Source organism: Oncorhynchus mykiss, chromosome 3 (genome assembly GCF_057628025.1).
Source record: "Oncorhynchus mykiss isolate SJ-2025 chromosome 3, ASM5762802v1, whole genome shotgun sequence".
In the NCBI taxonomy this organism is placed as follows: Eukaryota; Metazoa; Chordata; class Actinopteri; order Salmoniformes; family Salmonidae; genus Oncorhynchus; species Oncorhynchus mykiss.
The window spans coordinates 39,302,844-39,321,363 of NC_143024.1; the positions used below are offsets into that span (position 1 = coordinate 39,302,844).

Below are 18,520 nucleotides of genomic sequence, written 5' to 3' on the forward strand. Positions count from 1 at the left end.
TCTTCAGTGAATGACTTATTCATTTTTCACTCAGCGCTGGCAGTCTGGGATGGATTGGGTGTGTGCGTGCGTGCTAGCAGGGGTATTATTTAAGGGCCAGAGTCTGTTGTCATCCACTTAGGGTATAATAGTTAACCAGATATACTTAATCTCCTTATGAGAGAGAGAATGATACGCTAAAGCCTACACACACGGACACACGGACACACACACACACGGACACACACAGTGGAACAGGATGAAAGAGATTGATAGAACCAGTATGCCAAATGGTATTGTAACCAGCCCTGAGAAATCCTTTTCCCTCAGTCGTGGATGGAACGGCCTCGTGCACAAACCACCAACCGCCTGCGCATAACTTCATTTAAATGCAAATGTTGCTTGACTGTCTAAATACACAAAATGGAAACAGAATACAGTAGCTGTGGAAATAAATGACATGAAAGTCGCCCCTCAGCCAGTGCTTCTCTGTGTAGTGACTTTGAGGAAAGGAACAGAGTAAACACCATGCACACTAATGGAAGGTGTTGAAATGGACATTACAGGCTTCTCTTGGGTCACTGGTGTCGCGTAGATTTTAAAGATGGACATTTTATAATTTGTGCGTCAGGATCACAAATGTTACCTTAGTAACCTCTCCCTTCTCTCTCTCTCTCTCCTCCTCCTCACCCTCGCAGGGCATGACTATCAAACCCCTGGTGGACCTGTTGGCCGTGAAGAAGAAGCAGGAGGCCAAGCGCTCCATCAATGAGGAGATCCACACCCAGGTGACCTTTAAACCCCGTCAACCCCCTCACATCCAGGCCTCTCCTTCTCTAACCTCTCCTCTAGCCTGACCACCCATCAGACAAGTTCATTTCCTCCTGGGAAATAGTAAGAGTGATGATATTTTAGGATCCAAATGGCAAAACTGATCCTAGATCTGCACTGCTACTCTGAGACACTTTTATAAATACAGGCCCACAGGCCCTGGTCAGGTTATGACATTTTCAGTACAAGAGCAAGAAACTCACTGAAGCTGCACTGCAAGGCTGGTGTTGTTCACTGTAATTGTAGCTTGTCCTGTAAAATGGGCTATTGCGTTAATGGCTGTGGTTAAATGAATGATTTGGTTATTTCAATCTGAGGAATGTCCATTTGACTTTGAAATGAAGTATCTGTCCAGATTACAGTACTGTCATTACATGTACAAATCTGTCGTTCTGCCCCTGAACAGGCAGTTAACCCACTGTTCCTAGGCCATCATTGAAAATAAGAATTTGTTCTTAACTGACTTGCCTAGTTAAATAAAGGTAAAATAAAATAAATAAATGTTGAGTGCAAAATATTTCTCTGCACTTCCCCCCTATCTGCCATTAATGGAATGATCTTCTTCTCATGTATTTTGTCTTGCTGACATTGCCTTGCTGGGTGGTTTTAATAATGGAACGCAGCCTTCCCCTGCTTCCTCTTAACTCCGACTAATTAAACGTCCTGCATTGCTCCGTGGCTCCCAATGGACCATCCTCTCATTCTCCACTGTCTCCACTGACTCATCCACCATGGTTGCCAGATTGGCAAGTGAAATCCCCCTGCGTAGGCCGAGCTTCCTCTGATGCTACTGATCATTCTCGCTCTGCCCTGGAGTGACCTCTGAGCAGCATGGCACACCGTCACTCGGCAGCTCCTGTTGCTAATAATAGCCACAGAATAACGGCACGTACTGTACACACACACACACACACACAGTGTCTCAACGGGGCTCTGTTGGTTCTCTGGTGCACAGAGGAGCGATGAGTCACCGGCGCTCTAGGCTAGATGCCCTGGTTAGCAGCTTATAGCTTCTTCTCCAATGTAAATGGCAGTGATGAAAATAAACAGAGCGGTTCTAGGACTCCTGGAGTACATCGGGAGTGGATGAGGGTGTCTTAAGAGCCCGGTGGAGTCCCTCAAGGCTTTAATGTCAGAACCATTGTGTGTGGTCTCACAAATTGCTCAGTAGGTTGTTTTGATGAATGGATATTTGAGGTTGCAGTTGTTTTACTTTAGAAAGTCTATCTCTTGCCTAGTTGGCACCAGGGGCTGACCCTGACGCACTGTGTGTCACCTTGCCTGAGGCTTTCATTATAATATTACCATCTATTGTGAGAAATTGTGAAGTTTTCTTCTACCAGAGGTAGAACTAATGCAGAAACGACTGTCAGGAAAGTCCCTTCGCTGCCCGAAAATATTGCTATGCACGTCGATTTTCGATGCGAATTGAAATAAATTCAGTGGCACGACCAAACTGCGTGTTCCCATAGCAACTCTGCATGTCAAACTGTCCCTGTGCAGAACTGTCACAGCAGTGGCCGTAATCAAAATACAGGAACAAAACTGACCACCGACTGAACGTCCTCTGTCGGTGCCTATTTCTCTGCTTCAATCTGTGAGTGTGATGGACATCATCTAGGGCTAATGCTCTCTCTATTGGCCAGATTGAGGCCAATTCCTGTTGCAATGCAACATAATCTCCGTGGGGAAAAGGCTACTTAAGGGATAATCCAAAAATGACAAAATGGTGGCCTGTGTGATGTGGAAAATATACTATTTACATGTAATAGAAACACAAAAATTAGTAACAGATTAGGCTTGGTTACGCTTTTCACTTCACCTTTTTAAAAAGCATTTCAAATATCTGCTTCTCTTGTTGGTTAGCGCAGATCCAATATTTGGACGTAAACATTGTTTTCTCCCCTTCTAGTTCCTGGACCATCTGCTGACTGGCATTGAAGACATCTGTGGACACTACGGCCATCATCACTGGAAAGACAAGTACGTAGCATGGACTTAAAAGGTCACGGTGACGAGCGCTGTATATATTTTATTCACTGTATTAAAAAACATTTGATTACCTCTTAGGTTGAAGATCCTTAACCGTGACTTTCTATTAACTTTCTATTACACAGTCCAGTCATCTGTTTGTGGTCTATTGCCTTCTGTTTGACTTTAACAAAGATCCCAAGGCTAACTCCGCAACGTGGCGGTGAAGCTGCGATCCACCAGGCGTTGGCAGTAGCACCTTAAGTGGATTATCATTCAGAACCGATGGTTGTCCTTCAATGAAACCGTCCTGAACCCAATAATGTTTTTATGTGGCAGTTACTCTCTCAAGAGAACCACGTGTAAGATTTGTTCAGACAGCTCTGTAAGCCGATTTCTTTTGTATCACCCGACAGTTGTCATATTTCACTTTCAGATCCAGTTCCCAGACAGACTTTAGAGCTTTGCGATAACTGTCTAACTGGATCGATCTCTAGTGTAGAATCCCTCCTTGGATTTAGAGCATTATGATGAAAATGACTGGGCTCATCCTACAGCGGTCTGTTTTCACAATGTGTGTTCCTGCCAGTGACAGCACTGTCTCCAATGTTGTGTGTGTGTGTGTGCTCTACTCATATTCAAGAGCTTTTCATCAATTAACCTTTATAAGGGTTTAATGAGGCTGGTAATGGCTGTGTAATATAGAGGGGCAAGAAATGGAGGCAATGGGATAAAAAGGCTCCAAGGTTGACTTGTTTTCTTGTCTCTCTCGATCTCCCTCTCTCCCCTTCAGGCTAAACCGCTTCAACAAGAAGTACATAAAGAAGTGCCTGATAGCGGGCGAGCGCTACAAGGAGCCGCAGCTCATCGCCTTCTACCACAAGATGGAGTTCAAGCAGGCCATCGAGCTAGTGGAGAGCGGCGGGGGCGTCAAGCTGCCCTCCGCCATGCCCTCGCAGGTCTCCATGCAGTGAGTGCTCCCTCTTTCCCCCTCCAGCTCCTTTTAGCTCACCAGCTCTACACTTGATAGCCATTTCCACATTGTTGCATTAGCCTATATCCTCGCAAGCCCGTGTGTGTGTCGAGTGCCAGAGAGGTTTGAAGGTCAAGAGGCTGAACTAGCAATTACTTCCTGTAAATAACTGGTATGGGAGAAAGTGGCTGAAATCTTTCTTGTGGGTGTTACAGGAAGTAATTTCTAAGTGAGTTAGAGCTTGGTAATGGCCAAAAACAACCATAGTTATCCGTAGAGCCACAGTCAACATGTCTCTTGTTTTTCTCCTTCCTCTCTCCCAGGAACATCCAGCCCAAGAAGCTGCCGCCCGCTGTAGCAGAGCGGGCCCTGCCTCAGTTCACCAAGGGCCGTGAGGAGGAGATCCGAAAGATCCTCAGGAGTAACCTGCAGAAGACCCGCCAGAGGGTGAGCGCTGATATAGGATCAGATTTCCCCCTCTGCTAATCTGAGGGGTAACATTAGGAGGGCAACTGCAAAGCTGATCTCGGATCCGTTTTTTCTCGATTTGGAGTTTGCTCTCAGCAACTAATGTAGGAATTCAGATGCTCACTCTGTTTGTGAAGAGAGAAGACAATTTTACATATTATAATTATGCCATTTATCCATAGGGTCTCAGTCATGCTTGCATACATCACATTGCTTTGTTTGCCATTTCCTCATTAGTATTGTCAAACGTTAAATCTCTTAAGATTATAGTACTAAAGTAGATATAAGCCTGCATCATCATGAATACAAGTGTGCATTGTTGCTGTGTGGTCCTAGCTTAGACCTCCCTGTCCCGTGGTGCGAGTTGAATGAATGTGTTTAGTCTCTCCTCCTCCCAGATGCGCTCCTACAACAGATCCACTCTGGTGCCTGAAAAGTGCATTATTATTATTATTATTATAGTGTGATCCTAGCTCTATAGCATTCCTGTCCCATAGTGTGTGTTGTGTGTGTCGTCTCTCCCTCCAGCTGCGCTCCTACAACCGACACACTCTCGTGGCTGATCCTTTCGAGGATGGATGGAACGACTTCCTCCTGAAGAAGCAGAGGATGATCGAGCTAGAGAAGAAGGTAAGACTAGCAGACTCTCCTGGCCTGGTTAAACCAGATTGAACACTGTGTTCACCATTGTCGTGCTCACTTAGTCTGGAATTCCACTAATTCAGTTCAATAGAACTATATTTATCCCCTCAAAGGCAAACAAAACATAAATAGACAGATACAAGGGATCCTCCCCAAAATAACAAACAGCCTATTTTCTGAAAGAGGGTGGATTAAGGATGGAAGCCCACATGGCCAAACTCTGCTCTTTTGGATTTGGTCAAAACATTTATTCTACTGGATGAAACAATGAAATGTAGCAAAATCCGTTTTGGAAGCCATGCTAAGCCTCCCCCAGACATAGACAGAACTTCAACAGACAACCAGACACAAAGTTCTCTCATTACTCACAGTTGTAAACTTTTTTTAAAAACAATCCCCCCCCCCCCCCCCGACACAATCAGATCCTAATTAATTTATGCAGCTTTGTGGCCCGAAGGCCAGCTTGCATTTAATCCGTCTCTAATTATGTAATGAAAATGGAAGCAACATCTTGATTAAATAGAACTGTTTGATTAAAAAGGACACTGTGGGCCGAGGACACTGTAGAGTGAGGACACTAGACTGAGGACTCTGCAGATCCTAGCAGAATAGTTCATTTTGGAAATGAAGTAACATTTGAATTGAATATAACTTTTTAAAAGGACACTGTAGAGTGAGGACACTGTAGACTGAGGACACTGCAGATCCTAGCAGAATTGTTCATTTTGGAAATGAAGTAACATTTGAATTGAATATAACTTTTTAAAAGGACACTGTGGGCCGAGGACACTGTAGACTGAGGACACTAGACTGAGGACTCTGCAGATCCTAGCAGAATTGTTCATTTTGGAAATGAAGTAACATTTGAATTGAATATAACTTTTTAAAAGGACACTGTAGACTGAGGACACTGTAGACTGAGGACACTGTAGACTGAGGACTCTGCAGATCCTAGCAGAATTGTTCATTTTGGAAATGAAGTAACATTTGAATTGAATATAACTTTTTAAAAGGACACTGTGGGCCGAGGACACTGTAGACTGAGGACACTAGACTGAGGACTCTGCAGATCCTAGCAGAATTGTTCATTTTGGAAATGAAGTAACAATTGAATTGAATATAACTTTTTAAAAGGACACTGTGGGCCGAGGACACTGTAGACTGAGGACACTGTAGACTGAGGACTCTGCAGATCCTAGCAGAATTGTTCATTTTGGAAATGAAGTAACATTTGAATTGAATATAACTTTTTAAAAGGACACTGTAGAGTGGAGGAAAACGCTGATCCCAACAGACCGGTTAAACACAATTTACTGACCTGTCAAACTTTAATAGCACTTTTGTATTCAAGATTTCTGTATTGCTGACCTCACTAAAAGAATTTCCATTAAAACGGACAATGAAGTATCCTATTGTATCGTAAATAATATGGCTGTATGGCACTATGCTTTCATCTAAAGTGACTGGCAGTCGCCGACAACTCATATACAGTATTCACTACGTGCGTCTGATGCGGGAATCGAACTCACAACCCTTGTATATTGAAAGGGTTGCTTGTGTGTGCGTGTGAACAGATGACAGAGATGAGTAACTACCTCACGGTCCCTGCCGCACCTCCCGACTCCCCCACCATGTGCAGAGCCAGACTGGCCTCGGGTGAGTCCATCCTACACCCACATCACACCCTGACACTCCCTTTTTTTACACTTTCGTGCCGACCTCTACCATTACTGGTCTGGCGCTGATATTTCTATTCAAATGGTCCTTTCCCGCATGGTTCCAGGAACTATGGTGGTTGTGTAACCAGGTTGGCTTGGTAGTGTGAATCAACAGGAAAGATGATGGAAACGGACTTGTTCCATCTCAGACCTTTTTGGGCACCTTTGCATTTTATCACTTCAAATGATTTTTAAGAGTTATGAGTCGAATGGAATGCAATTTGCTTCAAATGTAGTGTACTTAGTTTGGCAAGATTGTTCCAGTTAATAACGTTGAAATGGCTGACAGTGTTGCTATCTACAGAATGCACGATTACATTACTCTGTTATGCAGTAGGCCGCTCCACCTTTTATTGTATTTCTACTGGAAATGGCTTTGCATGTGTAAGTTGGCATGTAAAGCAGCTTTGCGCTTGGTTTTTATTTTAGACAGTGATTTCAAAGCTGAAAAGGCAGGGGCCAAAGTCATTCCAGGTATGTAGTACAGTTCCAGTGAGTGTAGAAGGTGATGGGCTGTGGCGGCCAATAGCCTCGGCTACAAACTTACTGTATATGCATGTAACTGTTGCTTGTTTCCATTTGTAAATGCAATATGCATGATTCTAGCGTGCATTTTTCATGTGGTTGACACGATCAGGTTACGGAATGATCCAGCACCACAGTTGTGGTGTAATTGTTTGTGATTGATACATTTAAAAAAGTGTAATGTGAGTGTTTTTGTGAATGTGTATTGTATATCTATTTTTGTTCTGGGAACAGTTTAAGTATTTGTTCTAGTCGGGGTTGGCCAACCCTAGTCGTAGAGAGGCACAGTGTGTGAGCTGCTGTTCTAGCCCAGCTCAACACTAGCACTCCTGATTTTACTAAACAAGCCATGCCATGACTCTGTGGAACAGTCACAAATACAGATGTATGGAACAAACATACACCTGACGTGTAGAATAGGAATTACGTAAGCTCTATTCATTTCTATCTGCGACGTTACACAGCGTTTGCCTACTCAACGTGCGCTCGGGTTGGCCTCCCCTGTTTGGAGTAATGTACCATGCGCTAACCCTTTCCTTGCCTGCCCCGCGCAGACCCCAACGCCTTCTACAACATCAAGGCGTCTTCAGAAGGCGTCCCCACCATCCAGGTGGACCTCGCCTCCCCCCAGTCCCCGGACTCTGTCAACATGCTGAACGAGTTCTCCAAGCGGGGTGCCAAGGACCAGGGCCTGGGTCAGAGGGAGGTTGCCACCCGGGATGAGGACCAAGGCCTGATGATGAAGCCGTCCTCAGCCGGGAAAGAGGAGAAGGGAGAGGAAGAGGGGGGAAACAAGAACCCAGGGCTGATGAGGTGTCTGAGTGACCCGGGCCCTAGTAATGAGGACGAGGAGGATGAACCATTCCTTCCCTAAAAAAACAACTAGCTCCACCCATTGTGAGGAATAGGGAGGGGCCTGGTTGCAGCAGCTCCTCCCCCTGAGCGGGGCACTACAGGGGAAAGGTCCGCCTCCTTTCACTCCACCAACACCTCATTTGAGTTTGCTATCCCATTGGTTGAGGAACCAAAAAGCCAAAACTGTTAAGGACTTAGGACATAACTTGTTTTATGAACCAAAAGAGAAAAGGAGACTAAATAGCCATCTTTTTTCAATAGTTGTCATTGCTCTTTTTTCATTTTTTAAGTGATAGGAAGGCAATCGCCGCCTTGGGTGATCTTGGGTTTGGTGGGAATTAGCCCGAATGACGGGGGAACATAATTATGCGTTACCAAAGTTTTGGACTGGTGACAAAGTTTCACATTTGTTTTCATAACGTTTACGATTGTTCTTCTACTTTCAAGAAAAGTTAGCCTTATTTTTTTTTTGTCAAACACAGAAACTCCTTTTCACTTGGTGCATTTGATCACACAATTAACTGCTTGTTTTGAATGTCAGGGTTAATATGAGACTGTTGTTTATGTGGTTGTCTTTTGTCATCGTTTGTCATTCAGTTGGTCAGAGTTCTACTCGGCGTACTCCTTGCTGTACACTGGATGTACTTCACGCTGGATGTAATGTTTTCACTGTGCTAATCTCGACGGACCTCTCTCTTCACCACCTCGCCTATGGAGACCCTAAGGCAAGCGCAGGCTTGGAAATGTTGAGATGCAAACCTGGCATCGCCGCTTCAAGCGTCGCCTCTATTTTAATCGAACGTACGAAATCGGCAGCATCACCAAGACGTGTATGCTGTGCAGTATAAGCTCATTTACATAAAAGAAGGATTGTGATGCAACACCAAGAGATTTGTTGATCTTGAATGGACTTAACTCCCCTATATATAAGCCAATCCCTAAAATCACACCAAATACTGTTATCCTCCTGACACCCAGACAAAAAAGGTTTTGTAATGTCTTAATTTTGTTTTGAGTTCAAATCATTTACTAAGACAAATTTGTACGTGCGCTGTAGTGGACATAAAGAAACAGTTGATAGTAAATATGAAAAATGTATATTACAGTAAATGGGTACAGTAGGTAAACATATTTGTCACATCATGTGGTCCTCTACAGAGGACATTTTATAAACAAGCTCTTATTTAAATGTGGGGAAAATGATTACACTGCTCTGAAAACCAAATTATTTCTAAGATATTTACTCGAAGCAATTTGAATATCAAACTCACAAATTATAATTACACACACTTATCTTCTTACCACAACATATGCTAATTGTGTTGGCAGCCATTTTGAAACCCCAGGAAGAGAAAGTTATCCACTCATGTGATATCATTGAAAAACCCAGAATGTCCTCTCAGGTACAACAGGACTTAATACAATGGCATGTTAAAGAGTGTGTACAAAAATGAATTGGTGGGTCTCAGGAGGATATGTTCCCTTTAAGAAAATGCTCTAGTATGGGCCATTTCAGAACCATTTTGTGGTGTTTTCTCCGTATTCTCTTGCCGGTAGTCACATCTTACAATTCATCTTACGGGTTTGATCTATTCTTTACTCTCTTGCACCTTATTTACATCAGCTGTTTTGACATTTTTAAAAGACCCTGTTGCCAGTTTAACGTTCCCCATTGGTTCTTAGCCCTCCCCTTTTGAAAATGTAGTGTTCAATAGACATTTGGGGTTTTAGGCGTCGCTGTAAAGGAGGGGACTATGGATCTTTATCGTCCAACCACCTCAATGGCCAATAATATATAATTCATTTAACCTTCATTTATCCAGGCGAGTCTATTAAAAACAAATTCTTACACTCGGACTACACCGGCTGTGCATGCGTCCACCATCGCGCGTATGTTAAGTTTTTGTCGATCCACACCAGACGTGACCATGACACGCAGGTTAAAATATCAAAACTAACTATGTTCATTTGGGGCAAGTCGAAACACGAAACATTCACGGACATTTAGCCAGCTAGCTCTTGCTAGGTAATTTGTCCTAGGAGATGGACATTTAGCCAGCTAGCTCTTGCTAGGTAGTTTGTCCTAGGAGATGGACATTTAGCCAGCTAGCTCTTGCTAGGTAGTTTGTCCTAGGAGATGGACATCGGGTTGTTATTTTACCTGACATGCATATGGTCCTATTATTAGCTGGTTCTTTGTAGAACTTTTGACCCGGAGTGTTTCTCTACTCCGACGTCTAATCCATAGATGAGAAAGGGAAACCTAGTTAGTTTTTAGTTCGTTATCTTTAGTGAATCTCTCCTCGTTTTGTCTCTCAAGCTTTCGCGTGGGTTTGTGTCTTCCTGATATCCAATGAGGAGGGGAATTGCAGCGCGACTCTAATAGAACAAAGTTGTATTTTAGCTCTTGGCTACGCAGACCCTTCGTCACACCAGCGAGCACCACATGGCCGGTGAATGATGGCCTGGAGATACAGGCTTGAGGACATGGGCAAAACTAGCTATTCAATGCAGTATATTGGTGTAAAATGTGCATAGCGATTATTTTGATTATAACCATTTTTAATTGAACGACGCCCTTTAAAGCAAATGCCATGCTGTAATGTCGACGCAAACGAAGAGGTCATCGCTCCTCTGCTAACATTGAGGTCTATAACCATCACGGGCAGTGCGCTAGCTAGTTGTAAGCAAATTCACACCCGAACGCAAGAGCCAACACCTATTCTGCTCGCACGACAGCATAAAGCTAATCTAGGATTTGCGTAAGACTATGAAAACCTTGACGTGTACAGTATATGGTTGTATAGGTATTATGTATACAGTACATTACTTCTCTTTTCTACACAAAGCCATAAGATCAAAAGGAACAATTGAATAATTGATTTGATTTTGATTTCAAAAGACTGCTAGCTGTATTGTCAATGTGATTACTGTCGCTCATCAATCTGAACATCAAGGGGAAATTCAACCACTTTTAGGTGCAAAGTACATTGCACCTAACATTGATTCAATAGCATAGCAACCCCTCAACCCACCTACTGTACAACCATCTTAGATTTGTAGCGTGAGTGACAACTTTAGCGGGAGTCTGTAACTGTCTCAACTAGAGAAGCCTAAGATGTCCAAGACCGTGGCCTAGTTTGCTGGTTGTCACCTTCCTCTCTGACCTCCGTGTATTGTCACTTTACGCCCATAAAGAGAGCGAGCGAGAGAGTCTTGTTACAGCTGAGGAGAGGAGGGAGGAGAGAGGGGTGTCTCCTTACAGCTTAGGGGAGGAGAGGGAGGGAGAGGTGCATGGTGGTTACTGAGGTTACGGTAGAGAGGCGAACATGAGGACGGGGTGACAACGTAATGGCGTGCTTCTAAGAAACTGTGGCCACTCGTGCACATAAAGTACTACATTGTGTGTGTGTGTGTGCGTGGTGTTCTCCTTTCATGTCCCCATTCCCTCACATGGGCATTGCAGTGGCGGATACTTGTAGGTTGAGTCCAGGAAGGTAAAATAGATCTTCACTGAAACCAAATTTAATGAATGATATGTTGAAATGTCAGAGCTTGTTGTCAAGGACAGGCTGCTTCGGCTGTGAGAGTTAGACGAGGACAAGGTGTTATTGATCAGAGAGGGGTTTAAAATGAAGCTTTACGTAAGGCTTGACATTTGATACTTCCCTGGCAGATTTTTCTCTCCATTGTATTGTTATTTAAACGACCAGAAATGTAGTGTAGTATGAACATGACATTTACAAGGGTTCCGAAACAGGTTCTGTAAGTGCAGCCATAGAAAGTCAACGTTAGCTTGGCAACTAGCCTTTTTTTTGAATTAGCCTTCGTGCTAGTGGAAGAGCAGTTTACCTCAACGCTTTCCCATCGCACTGTTATTTGGCCACCACTTAAAGACCGTCAATGGTTTCCTGCTGGAAAGGAGGAACTACTGTTATCATGAGTGTTCTGAAGACCGATCTTTACATTTATACTGAACAAAAATATAAATGCAACATGCAACAATTTCTAAGATTTTACTGAGTTTCAGTTCATATAAGGAAATCAGTCAATTGAAAGCAATTCATTAGGCTCTAATCTATGGATTTCACATGACTGGGAATACAGATAACTTTAAAAAATGGGCCTCAGGAATTTGTATTTTTTTTGAGCATTCAAAATGCCATTGATAAAATGCAATTGTGTTCGTTGTCCGTAGCTTATGCCTGCCCATATCAGAACCCCACCAACACCATGGGACATTCTCTTCACAACATTGTCGTCAGCAAACCACTACATATGATGTGTGGTTGTGAGGCTGGTTGGACGTACTGACAAATTCTCTAAAACGACATTGGAGGTGGGTTATGGTAGAGAAATTAACATTCAATTCTCTGGCAAAAGCTCTGGTGGACATTCCTGCAGTCAGCATGACAATTGCACACTCCCTCAACTTGAGACATCTGTGGCATTGTTGTGTGACAAAACTGCACATTTTAGAGTGGCCTTTTATTGTCCCCTGCACAAGGTGCACTTGTAATGAGCATGCTGTTTAATCAGCATCTTGATATGCCATACCTATCAGGTGGATGGATTATCTTGGCAAAGGAGAAATGCTCACTAACAGGGATGTAAACAGATTTGTACACAATCTTTGGCGAAATAACCTTTTTGTGTGTATATAACATTTCTGGGATCTTTTATTTCAGCTCATAAGACATTGGACCAACACTTTACATGTTGCGTTTATATTTTTGTTCAGTGTAGTTGCCCGGTGCATGTAGGCTATCTTAAAATCAAAGTCAGGGTGTTTCTCACCCAACCATATTGTGCACCAATGGTTTAAACACAGGCATCGTTATGTTTTCGTTCCTTGCAGACAACTAAATCTCAAGCCATACAACCTGTCTAGGGACTTTAATATTAATTGGTGTATGACAATGCTATGTCTGTCACGTTGCAGCAGCCTTTGTTCAATATTTCCTGTAAGGAAGGAAGGTGAACATTTATAAGTGGCTTCAATGTCTTGCTTCACTGATTTCCTTAATTGTTCAAATGCAAATTCATTTTTGTTTCCTTTCTCAGCTCCACGCTGAATAATTTTTCACATTTAATGGATTGTTGAAGCTATGTCTGTATAAATTCTCTGGCCTCGTTTGGAAGTGGGTTCATGGAATCGCAAGGAGGAGCGTTACCCAGGACTAAGTTTGGCCATGCTTGTGGTTCTGTCTGCGTTTATTTGCATTTGTATAATTGCTGCTACATGTGTTTTTTTCCATTCGGTTCACATGCTTTATTTGGGATCCTTTGGTTTGTATTTCTTCATGTGTTCTATGATGTGTTAATGTGCTTCTTTTGGGTTAATTTGCTTTATATTGCTTCTAGTACTTTATATTCGGTTCACATGCTTTACTTGGTTTCATACACTTTTTTTTTTTACATTGGCTCCATGTGCTTTATATTGCTTCATGTGCTTGACATGGGTCTATGTGCTTTTTAAAGTCACTCCATCTTATGGTTGGCTACCTTACTGGAACCGAACCAGACTGACATTAAGAGACCAAACGCTTCTTTCATCTGAACTAGTGTCGTTACAAAATGATCGTTCTCCTTGCATTGATAGGTTGGAGCACTTAGATCATGGGTATAAAAACAACCTCGATAGGACTATGATGGTTGACGATCTGTCAGAAGGTCATGTTTATTATGGCCTGACCAGTTACTGGCTGTACTGTAAAAGAGCTTGTTTTCTTTTCTCCTGCTGAGAATGGACAGGTGGTTGGACTTGAATAATTATTCCACAGTCATCATTTGCATATGTCCAAAGGAATTTGATTGTCAAAAAAAAAAAATATTTCTCAGTGATCTCACTCCTGACGTGCACATGTAGATATAACATCTTAATTAAACATACTGCAGCCTGGAACATTATAAGCGATCAACAAAGCAGAGCAATGTATGTAGACTTCCTTTCCTTACCTCTGAGTCTGTAACAATTTGCCACACCATATTGATAAAAGCACTTTAACCGATACCTTTAACTCAAATCAGTCACGTTAAAGCAAGGAGCAATAAGAAGGGGTATTTTGTTCACACAGGCTTTGCATGGCTAGTGTAACACGGGATGTATGTGTGGCATTAATAGTTTACGGTAAGGTCAGGTACGAATTTGGATCCGTCTATGCCACACGCAAGACAGAGATGCAGTCTAACTTTGACTTAAATCAGACTAGGATGAATGCTTTTCTTCGTGAATTCCCTTGCTCTACTACAGATGGCGTCCACAGCATGGCGATTGTATTTCCCACCAGCCACTCATCTTTTTTTTGTGTTTTTTTTCTTTCTTCTCGTAGATCTGTTTTAATGTCGGCTAATTGATCTCCAGTGATTTGCAATGTGTACTTCGCAATAATACAAATATTTTATTTTCTATACAAGTGAATTCAATTCTATAAGTCAATATGTTATATAAATATATAATGTTACTGTAAAATATCAAACTGTATGGAAAAATGACACTAGTGACAACTGCACTGTATTGTTGGTTAGCCTAGCTTAAGCATTCCAAACCTTGGATTACGAAAACAAACTAATGCAGTAATGTTGAAATGAAACGATATACCAAATTAAAGTTGTAATTTATCAAAATATATGTTTCTCTGATACAATGTTTCTTTCTGCAATATAATTACTATTGATTCTCCAGTAAAAGTAGGCCTAATTTGCGGACTAAAGTTGTTGTCGTGCGCAGCGCCATGACGCGCCTTGCATTGAATCCCGGCCAACGTACGCCACAACTACAGTACCAGTCAAAAGTTTGGACACACCTACTCATTCAATGTTTTTTCTTTATTTAATATAATAATAGGGAGAGTAGCAACAATGCTGAACTTTCTCCAGTTGTAGACAATTTGTCTTACCATGGACTGATGAACATCAAGGCTTTTAGAGATACTTTTGTAACCCTTTCCAGCTTTATGTAAGTCAACAATTCTTAATCTTGGGTCTTCTGAGATCTCTTTAGTTCGAGGCATGGTTCACATCAGGCAATGCTTCTTGTGAATATCAAACTCAAATTGTGAGTTTTTAAAATATTTTTTATAAGGCAAGGTAGCAACCAACCTCTCCAATCTCGTCTCATTGATTGGACTCCAGGTTAGCCGACTCCTGACTCCAATTAGCTTTTGGAGAAGTCATTAGCCTAGGAGTTCACATACTTTTTTTTGTTTGTTTTAAATGATGTATTCAATATAGACAATAAAAATACAATTTGTGTGTTATTAGTTTAAGCACACTGTTTGTCTATTGTTGTTACTTAGATGAAGATCAGATCAAATCTTATGACCAATTCATGCAGAAATCCAGGTAATTCCAAAGGGTTCACATACCTTTTACTCCCACTTCACTTCTGTATACTTTCCCAGTACATTATTAACATGTCATTCTTAATCTTTGCAGAAGGGGGAGTGATGTACCATCATATTACAGCAAACCTGTACAACAACTAGACAAAGTAAACACAGCACTTTTATGCATTTTCTCTCTAGGGTTTTGACCATTTTTGTCAATAATTTATTTCTTTTGGAACACAATACAGCACTGTGAATGCTTGCCCTACTCTAATTTGATGTGCTCTATTTGTTTTTGACCCTCCTAGAATGAATTGGCTGCCCTGACGAGATTTAAATTAGCCTACATTCTCTGGCGTTGCAGCGAATTCGCAGTCATCGAGACTGCTAAATATGCAATACTAGCAACGCATTTGACTCTGTCGATTTATCCCGTCTATTTGGTCCTGTTCACTGATTTATACCGCAGTTAAATTCGTGTGACTCTTGCTTGCCCAAACGGCTTGCGTGAGGACCCACAACACTCTCCCGAATATGGCGGGACAAGAAGATAAAATGTGCTCGGTTACCATGAATACATCCTGTTTATTTTCTCTCGATCACCTTTTAATGTTGGAGTAGGTGGAATAATACATTTGACTGTTTGTCATATCTTTGCTTATTTTTACATTCAGAAGAAGAGCCAGGGAAAATTGTTTTTAAAGGCATGGTTTATCTGTCCTGCTTGGGAGACATAGGCAGGAACAGCCAGAAGATGGTGCTGTGCAACCAAAAATGGACTTGGGTTTTGCTGATGGGTGAGCCCTATCCTAGTATCACAGAGCAGGCGTTTACCATTTTTTTTTTTTTTTAGATAGTATCCCATTTGATACTTTATAACTACCTAGCAAACACGGACATTTCATCACTGCAGTTGATAGGGAATAAGGTTTACAGTGTTCAAATTCCATCGGGGTAATGGTCTGTTTACTGCATTCAATTCTCATTTCTATGGTCCATATACCTGCTGCAAAGTATGGCTAATTGTTGTTTTAGCCGTTAAAAAGCCATTGCTTGAATGGTCCTATCAAGAGTGTTTTGGAATTCAATTGAGTGAACCAAACAGCCTCTAGAGGTCTACTAAAGGAGTTGTGTGGGTGTAAAATGTCTCTTCTCCACTATGAGAGAATTATTTCCTCGGTTATCTTATTCCAACGCGTGGGGGGCTGTTAGACCCTGGTCGATAACCATCACTCAGCCAAAATGATCGCCTTGGTCAGTTGTGCATCCGAAATGAAGACCAGAAGCGAAGGAACAGGGCACTAAACTGACGCCCTGCAACAAAGCAGTTAGCCATCTAATTTGCCTGAATATTCTGAAATAATAACTTTTTTGTTTTCAGAATCATAAGCTTGAAATGGCTATGGTCTAATTTATTCAAATACCCATATTTAGCTTTTTAAATGAACTAGAAAATAAACTGTTATTCCTGGTTGTTTATCAAAGTTAGCGGACTAACTAATTGATCCTGCTTTAATGCCCTTCTGGTTCCAACAATGACCGTAATTAAATTGGACTGGGGTAGACTGCAATGTCAGTGATGGATTATTGATTTGCTGTGGATTACATTTACCAGCATGCAATTGTCACACATAAGCCACACATCTAAACAATGGGATTCAGAATCCCCCAACTGCCCCTGCTAAATAGATTTCGTGCCAGAAGGTTCACCATCCCTTTGGAAAACTCAACGTTCTTAATTGAAATGGATTCCATTGAAAAATAAGAGTTGGATAATCTGCTAATGGGAGAATGGACTGAGACTCATGTCAGTCGGTCGTTGTTCTGGGGTAGTTTTTCATATCCGTCTCGAAGGACCATGACAAAGAGAAGGGGGCAATAGACACATGCTTTACCAGTTCTGGTCCGTAAGAAGTTAGTGATGATCATTAGAAACCATGAGAGTTCAAGGATCACAGGAGTAACGCCCCTTCAGTCATCACCAACGCACAGAAGACAGACGGCACCATTCGAGGGCAGCCACAACAACCCCAGCACGCCACCCCCGAGGCAACCTTTGGGTGGAAATAGATGGGGGATGCTCATGGGGGTAAATAAAATCTAAATGAACAGGATGGGGTAAATAAGATCTAAATGAACAGGATGGGGTAAATAAGATCTAAATGAACAGGATGGGGTAAATAAGATCTAAATAAACAGGATGGGGTAAATAAGATCTAAATAAACAGGATGGGGTAAATAAGATCTAAATAAACAGGATGGGGTAAATAAAGTATAATTAAACAGGATGCCATTGGATGTTCTTTGTATCTAATTGGCTGTTCGTGGAGAAAAAATTGGTCAATATCATAGTTATTACCAGCGGTTAAAACAAATCGGGATCGATCATGATGCAACTTGGAAATTCCATCCCCCGATGTCAGAAGTCAATGCTGCTAATCTGGCTCTCGAGGATCAAAGCACGACAACTGCCAGGATGAAAAACAAACAACAATTGACAGTGAGCATTTTAGTGACTATTTACAAGTTATAGCAACATAGGAGTCTATTGAAATCTCCAGGGAAAAACACAACACCCTTCCTTTTGATCTTACCAAATACAACATGATGAGCAAAGAAAATCGTTCCAGACATTTTTGTTTTCCTTCCGTTAATGAGACCTCGCAATGAGACCTTTTTCTGTCGAAAAAGCTCTGAGAGACATTAGCTACTCCACATCAAACTAGCTGAAGATAACTCTTCCTGAAGCGTCAAATACAGCAACCTATAACATCGACACATCAACCCCTGGGTCACAACAAGCCACTCCGCTGTAAAAGGTTAAAAGAGCAGAATATTGACCAGCAGGAAATACAACGAGCACCTAGTGTGTAAACCACTACCCCTGGACCAAATGAAAATAAAGGGCAGCCATTAATAAACTGGCTGCTGGTCCACTTCAGCCTATCAGCCAGACATGCCTGCTAAACAGACGGGCCTGCCACTACACAGCTCAGGACAGACGACAGCACAACATGCTGGGAGGAACTATCTGGGCCTACCTATCATGATAGAGAACATTCAACCCTATGGCATTGCCTGCACTTGCTTCACAAAGGAGGGACAATACCTTTGTAAAAGGATTGTGTTTCTGGGATGCAATGTGAATGAGTGTATTTCTTACGGAATTACACAATGGAGATTGTGGCTATAACCCAAGTTGTGTTGTTTTTAACCCTGCATATTTGAGA

At 42.0% G+C, this 18,520-nt stretch overlaps 1 protein-coding gene across 1 annotated transcript in view; it reads left to right on the forward strand.

The window, feature by feature from the left end:
- Positions 1 to 14,594, forward strand: part of slc9a1a (solute carrier family 9 member A1a) — a 47,963-nt gene extending 33,369 nt beyond the window's left edge. Inside the window, exons 6-12 of the mRNA XM_021595261.3 lie at positions 678 to 767; positions 2,723 to 2,793; positions 3,575 to 3,751; positions 4,078 to 4,201; positions 4,751 to 4,852; positions 6,439 to 6,520; positions 7,662 to 14,594. Coding sequence (XP_021450936.1) covers positions 678 to 767; positions 2,723 to 2,793; positions 3,575 to 3,751; positions 4,078 to 4,201; positions 4,751 to 4,852; positions 6,439 to 6,520; positions 7,662 to 7,981 — 966 coding nt within the window. The 3' untranslated portion in view covers positions 7,982 to 14,594. The remainder of the gene's footprint in view (positions 1 to 677; positions 768 to 2,722; positions 2,794 to 3,574; positions 3,752 to 4,077; positions 4,202 to 4,750; positions 4,853 to 6,438; positions 6,521 to 7,661) is intronic.
- Positions 14,595 to 18,520: the final 3,926 nt, after the last annotated feature.